This window comes from Babylonia areolata, chromosome 21, assembly GCF_041734735.1.
Source record: "Babylonia areolata isolate BAREFJ2019XMU chromosome 21, ASM4173473v1, whole genome shotgun sequence".
NCBI classification, from domain to species: Eukaryota; Metazoa; Mollusca; class Gastropoda; order Neogastropoda; family Buccinidae; genus Babylonia; species Babylonia areolata.
The window spans coordinates 35,094,220-35,102,540 of NC_134896.1; the positions used below are offsets into that span (position 1 = coordinate 35,094,220).

The 8,321-nt window shown below is 47.2% G+C and overlaps 1 protein-coding gene across 1 annotated transcript in view; it reads right to left on the minus strand.

Moving 5' to 3' along the window:
* Nucleotides 1-3,860: 3,860 nt before the first annotated feature.
* The window catches only part of LOC143296535 (uncharacterized), a 6,667-nt gene continuing 2,206 nt past the window's right edge, over nt 3,861-8,321 (minus strand). The window contains exon 3 of the mRNA XM_076608552.1: nt 3,861-4,845. Coding sequence (XP_076464667.1) covers nt 3,865-4,845 — 981 coding nt within the window. The 3' untranslated portion in view covers nt 3,861-3,864. The remainder of the gene's footprint in view (nt 4,846-8,321) is intronic.

An 8,321-nucleotide genomic window follows, 5' to 3' on the forward strand; every position in this document is an offset into this window, starting at 1 on the left:
CCCAGTGGGTACATCCACTTGGGATGGCACCCAGCAGGGGATGGACTGCGAACAAGAGTGGGAGCCCCTGTCTTCGGATGAGGACGAACAAGCAGATGAGCACTCTTCGCCCACATCCCAGGGGGGACAGATTGAGCCCGTGCCTCCCTAGGGACCAGCCTGAACCAAACTCGGACTTTGCCGAGCTCGAACTGACCCTCCCCAATAGCAGAGCCCTCCGCACAGGACAGGATGTTGGTCTCACAGCGCACCACCTTCCCCACTTAGCTAACCTATCCTGTAAAACGTTAGCAGAGTGGGACAAATTGGCCCGCCGCTGCCCCTCGAGGTTTCCACGGCGTACACCTTCGACACGTTCCTTCACAGGGCCAATGAGCTGTGGGAACAGTGTCCGGTTAATCAGGACACGGGGTCTCCTTCCTCTGTCCCGCCGGGCCTCTTCACCGACCAGAGGTTACACGCTTTTGGCAATAGGGTAGCATCTGGTCTCACGGCAGCTGCAGACACAGCTACTAGCCTTCACTTCAATACTGTGCTAGCGCGGCGTGATGCCATTTTCAGCCTCTCTAACATCCCTGTGGAGGAGAGGGCTGCCCTGCGGTCCATCCCAGCACAGCAGCACTCCCTCTTCGGCCAGTTCCCGCCCCATTTTGTCAGCCACAGGGCAGAGACAAACGGAGGTGGCCTCATATTTGGCCCACACCTCTCATGGGCTCCAGGGTTCTATGCCATTGAAGAGACCGGCCACCAGGGCCCCTCCATATACCACGCCGCCTGTCAAGGCAGCGTGTGCTGAATCAGTGGCAGAGGAATAAACCACCTTATGTCCGTCCAAGCCGACCGGCCATGCCCAAGGCCAGAAGGCAGCACCCCCAATGACTGAGCCCCGATTCAGCACCGCCAGTCGTTCAGCCCCTCCAAGTAGGAAACTTGTCCCGGCATGCACATCAGTGGTGTGCTCTGGGACTCAACGACGGGATTATGTCGGTGCTAGTCAGGGTACATGCTGTCTTGGGTGGAGGACCTCCCCCCTCTAAGATCCACTCCTCCTCCTTAGGTGCCCAGCTCGACGGAGCAGGAGAGCGTCCTAGAAAAAGAGATATCGCACCCACTCCTCATGGGGCTATATCTCAACTCTCGGACCCGGGCCCCGGTTTTTACGGCTGGTTGTTGGTGATTCCAAAGGTCTCGGGAGGGTGGAGACCAGTTTTGGACTTGTCCCCCCTCAACAAATTCATCCCCAAAATCAAATTCAAGATGGACACACAGGCACACATTCGGGAGACCATCCAACAAGGTGATTGGCCTACCTCTATCGATCTGGAAGATGCATATTTTCATATACTCATCCATTCGGCATCCCGTCGGTACCTGAGGTTCGTGTGGAGGGACAAGGGGTTCCAGTTCCCGGCCCTCCCATTTGGTCTGTCCCTTGCCCCTTTCCTGTCTACCAAGGTGGTGCGGGAATTGGTGTCCATCATCCGCTCGGAATCCATTTGTTTCTGTGTGTACCTGGACGACTGGCTTCTCCTGGCCCAGTCGCAGGCCCTGTGCCTGAGTCATACGGCGAGACTTCTAGACCTTTGCTCCCAACTGGGCTTCCTCATGGACCAGCAGATATGCGATCTGTCCCCACGTCAGTCCTTCGACTTCTTAGGGATGAGATTCGACACGCGGTCTATGATAGTCTCTCTGGCGCCAGATCACTGGGACCGTCTGGCAGGCCTCCTCAGCCACTGGCGCCACTCCTCCCAAGATACAGCGCGGACAGAGCAGGAAAAAACAACTTCTTGGCAGATGCTCTTAGCAGGTCCAAGAGTGTCATACGCACAGAGTGCACCCTGGACAAGGACAGCCTTCAGGGGGTGTGGGAACAGTGGTTTCGGCCGATGGTGGACCTTGTTCAACAAGAGACTTCCCACTTCCGTCTCTTCGGTTGCCGACCCAGATGCAGAATCATACGCACAAAAGAACACACATTAAACTTGGAGATTATGCACACACACAAAAAAAAGACAGCACAGCAGCTAAGCAAAAGACCGGTACCAAAAATTGTCAGTGATGTTCTATCAGACATTTGGCAATGCTTTCAAATGCCATCCATGTGAGTGACAACTGTTATCAGTCTTCTGTTTTCTTCCAACACAAATCCTTAACCCACTCAGCCAGAACAAACACACACACACTCTCTCTCTCTCTCTCTCTCTCTCTCTCTCTCTCTCACACACACACACACACACACACACACACACACACACACACAAGCACTGTTGCTTAATTTATCATCCCCATCTATACAACAAATCAAAAAATGTTGACAAGTATTGAAAAAAAAATTAAAGCTACACACAATCCAAACATTAAAAGGCCATATGAGCAAACAACACTGCAAAATGGATAGCCAGTACCCATTCCAGTATTTACAATATCACTACTAAATCACCAGACAGTATATCATAGACTTGTGCTAATCATAGTTCACAAAAGTAAAATGAAATATTGTACTAATCATAGTTCACAAAAGTAAAATGAAATAAACCTGTAACAAATATGTGGAAAATAAACTGAGCTGAAATAACCCAGAGTAATGTTGAATGAAGAAGGCATTACCAACAGAATAATATTTTCTTTGGAATAAAGTATTAAGGACATGTCAATTCACCGGCAAAAAGTTATTCTTGCTATCATCTGCCAACCCCCCAAAAAAGTTTTTAATGACATTGAAGACAGTGTGTGTATGCATTCATGTGTCTGCTGTTGTACACAATATGCTAAAAGGTTTCAAGATAATTATGAAAGGTTAGATAAATCAGTATATTTTTGAACAAACATGGTTAAGTATATGTAATTAAATGATATTTTAATGTTATGTACACATGTAGCAAAAGCATTTCAACTGGTAGATATATATAAACATGCAAGCAACCATGACATCAGCTTCGGCGATAACATGATTATGTTGATGAAAGACCATTCTGTTTTATAAATGAAATATTTATAACTTTAGCATATAACATTAGTGAATACTACTAAATTACATACGCACACACCCTGTGCGCACATACACACACCCTGCGCGCGCACACGCACACACACACATAGGGTGAACTGAATACCACAGAAGCCATGACAAACATTATCACATCTGAAGCCCAGCTGGTGTTGAGAATGACACTGCAGGGCAAGAGTGGCACGAACGGACATTTTGTTGCCAAGAGAAGGGCCTAGATGATATGAAAATGACTTCAACTTCTGTGAGACTTTCAGCCAATCAACTTACAAAACAAAAATGATTTTTTTTTTTCAGTCCAGCAACATACATGTGAGAAATTAAGAAATCACACATCAAGAAATGGATAATAAGCGAAGAGAAACTGTACCTATTCTGAAATCTCTTCTTTTTTTTTCTCTAGGAACAGTAACTTCGAGGAAGAATCCTATAAAAAATACAGAAATCACACAAGAAACGAATAAGCATATATATATATAGTCGCATTAGAACATAACTTTGTTTTAATGTTGCTCAGTCATTTTGATTTGTTGGAATGGCGACGTACTTCGCCTTGAACTTGTTTTCTTTTCTTTTTTTTCTTTTGTGTGTGTGTGTGTGATTATATCTTTTTGTCTGTTTAAGCCAGTGAAGAAAACTACACAGTGATCACTGAAAAAGAAAAAAAAGAAAGAAAATATTGGTGTTCCTCAGACTCAATTCAAACTGACTGTGGCCATATTATACAGAAACAAAACTTTGGTTTGGTGTTGTCTGATTATGCTTCACGATGCTCACAAGCCCCACTAATCATTGTCCCCTCACCCCTCCCCACACACACGTGACACTCTTTTCTTTTTTTCTACCAAGGGAGACTAGCTGTCAGCAGTGCCCTCCGACTCCACAGACCTTAGCCTCAAAGTGCCATTCCTCAACGCGGACTTCCGACACCTCAGTAACCTGCACACGCCTGCACGGAATGCTCCTCCTTTGATGAAGAAGACGAAAAAGTTAAACGAGGCGCTGATAATATGCAGAAGGGGGAGCACTCTAACGTAGATAAGGAAGAGATAGTGCTCGGCCTTGAACACGTTGAAGTCCGGGAAGGCCTTCTTGAAGATGGGCAGCAGCGCCAGAGGCAGCGAGAGCAGGAAGAACAGCAACGAGTAGGCCACCACGGTGACGCACAGATGTCGCTCCAGCTGGAAGAAGTGATTGTCCATTTTATGCGCGGCCTTGGACGCCGCCGGGGAGGAGTTATTTCCCGTGTTGCTAGCACCTCTGCAACCACCGCCTCCCTCGCCGCCTTCTGCGTCGATGAAGCTGGTGTCCTCCTGCCCATGCCGACGACAGGCGTTAGGGGAATCCGCCGAGCTACCCGTACCCGTACCCGTACCAGTACCAGTACCCGTGCCGCTGTGCACAGACGTAACGAACGTGTCCATGGTGACGTCCGGCAGACTGCAGGAAGTCACGTTGACCCTCTTGGAGTACCTGTGCAGGGAGATGATGAGCGCCACATTGGCCACGAGCATGACCAGGAGCGGGCAGTACTGGAACAGGCAGCTGGAGGCGATGGTCAGGTCGTCCAACAGCCCGTGGTTGTCCAGGTACACCTGGCTGTAGGACAGGTAGAAGACGGTGCGGTTGGCGGCCGGGTAGTGGCGCTCCTTCACCTCCCGCTTGAGCGGCTTGTGCGAGTTGAAGGCCAGGATGAGCAGGGCCGTCAGCAGGATCAGCAGCCGGGGCCGGCGGGAGAGCAGCACGGGCACCACGCCCGTGTGGTGGGCCCGGAAGGGGAAGGCGATGACCAGGTAGCGGTCCAGGCTCATGAAGGCTGTGGCCATGATGATCACCTGTAGGGGATGACACAGCGTTATTGAAGTCGCCGTCGTCATAATATCTGTCTAAAAATAAATAAATAAATGAATAGATAAATATATATACATATATATGTGTGTGTGTGTATGGAGAGAGAGAGAGAGAGATGGATGATGATGATGACGACTACTATCTACATACCTCTCTCCCTCTCTCTCTCTCTCTCTCTCGATATATATATATATATATATATATATATATATATATATATATATATATATATATATATATATATATATATATGCATGTCTCTCTATCTTTGTGTGTATAAATATATATATACATACATACATACATGTGTGTGTGTGTGTGTAATTATATTTACAAAATCGCCAGTATTTTCTCCCCCTCCACTAGACGTTGAGTGGTGGTTTGGACGATAGTCATTCGGATGAGGTCCGACGGTCCCGTACGCAGCTTGCACTTAGCGCACGTAAAAGATTTCACGGCAACAAAGGGTCTGTCCCTGACAAAATTCTGTAGAAAAGTCCACTTCGATAGATAGATACACACACACACACACACACACACACACACACACACACACACACACACACACACCACAACACAACACAACACAACACAACGCAGTAATACACAATAACAACAATAACAAGAGAGGCAAGGCCTTCAATACTCACTTGTGATACACTTTTTTAAAAAATGCAAGCTTTTTATGTATTGAGTATAATTTCAAAATGTAATAGATTGGAAAGATCAGTTTAAAGCAAATTAAGTCCCCTAGCATTAATTACATAGTAATTTCCCTTTTTTACTATCTGCATCAAAACGTTTGCAAAATAAATAAAACTTCCATGCTTAGCAAAAGAAGTTCCTGTTTGAACAAAAAATGGTAATAATGACTGCTCTTGTTGTTGGGTCAGAATATCAGATCAAAGTGCCAAGTTTAGAGAATACAAAAAATATAAATACAACAGTAAATGCAGTTAGCATAAAATTAGGCTTCATTTTTTTTTCTTTTTTTTTTGTGCCCATCCCAGAGATGCAATATTGTTTCAAACAAGATGACTGGAAAGAACTGAATTTTTCCTATTTTTATGCCTAATTTGGTGTCAACTGACAAAGTATTTGCAGAGAAAATGTCAATGTTAAAGTTTACCACGGACACACACACACACACACACACACACACACACACACACAGAGAGAGAGAGAGAGACAACCGAACACCGGGTTAAAACATAGACTCTGTTTACACAAGTGAGTCAAAAACGAAGCACAACAAGACACAAAACAAAATACGACACACAAGAGAAACGTCCCTCTAACCTGACGCTGAGGATAAAAGAAATCACACACAAGAAACAGCTGAAGAATTCACACACGCACACACACACACACACACACACACACACACACACAAAAGAAAAAAAAAAGCACAACGCAACACAACACAACAACAACGCAACATAACAGGAGCACAACAAAACAACAACATACAACAGAACACATAACGCAACACACAACACAAAACACAACACAACGCAATAGAAACATCACCCTCTGACCTTCCTAGCGCTGAGACTGAAGAACTTGTAAACCACATACAGCTGCAGGAATCACACAACACATCACAACACAACACATCACAACACGACACAACACGACACGACACAGCACAGCACCACACCACACCACACCACACAATACCACACCACACCACACAACACCACCCAGCACAGCACAGCACAGCACAGCACAATACAACACATCACAACACGACACAACACGACACGACACAGCACAGCACCACACCACACAATACCACACAACACCACACAACACCACCCAGCACAGCACAGCACAGCACAATACAACACAACACAACACAACGCAACACACCACACCACGACTCGACACAACACAACACAATACGCCACACCACACCACAGCACACCACAACACAACACAACACACTAAACCACACCACAACACACCATAAAACAACACACCACAACACACCACACCACAACACACCACACCACACCACACCACACCACAATACACCACACCACACCACAATACACCACACCACACCACACCACAACACAACACACCACTCCACAACACAACACAACACAACACAACACAACACAACACAACACAACACAACACACCACACCACAACACACCATAAAACAACACACCACAACACAGCACACCACACCACACCACAATACACCACAACACAACACACCACACCACAATACACCACAACACAACACACCACACCACAACACAACACACCACACCACACCACACCACGCCATACCACAACACACCACACCAACACCACAACACAACACACTAAACCACACCACACCATAAAACAACACACCACACCACACCACACCACACCACACAACACCATAAAACAACACACAACACCACACCACACCACACCACACCATAAAACAACACACCACACCACACCACACCACACCACACCACACCACACCACACCACACCACACCACACCACAACACAACACACCACACACACACCACACCACACAACACACCACACCACAAAACAACACACCACACCACACCACACCACACAACACCAACACCACACCACACCACACTAAACCAGACCACAAAACACACCAACACACACCACAACACAACACAACACACTAAACCACACCACACCACACCATAAAACAACACACCACAACACAGCACACCACACCACACCACAATACACCACAACACAACACACCACACCACAACACAACAAACCACTCCACAACACAACACAACACAACAACACAACACAACACACCACACCACACCACAACACACCACACCACACCAACACCAACACCACACCACAACACACCACGCCGCACCACACCACACTAAACCACACCACACCACAACACACCACACCACACCACACCACACCACACCGCGACACAACACAACACACCACACCACACCACACTCAACTACACCACACCACACCACACCACACTCAACTACACCACACCACATCACAACACAACACAACACACCACACCACACCACGACACAACACAACACAACACACCACACCACACCACACCACACCACACAGCACCACACCACAACACACCACACCACACCACACCACACCACAAAACAACACACCACACCACACGGCGACACACCACACGACACCACACCAACACCACACCACAACACAACACCATCACCACAACACAACACAGCACACCACACAACACCAACACCATCACCACACCACAGCACAGCACACCACACCAACACCACACCACAACACCAACACCACAGCACACCACACCACAACACAACACAGCACACCACACAACACCACACCACAACACACCACACCACACCAACACCACACCACCACACCAACACCACACCACACCACACCACAGCACACCACACCACAACATAACACA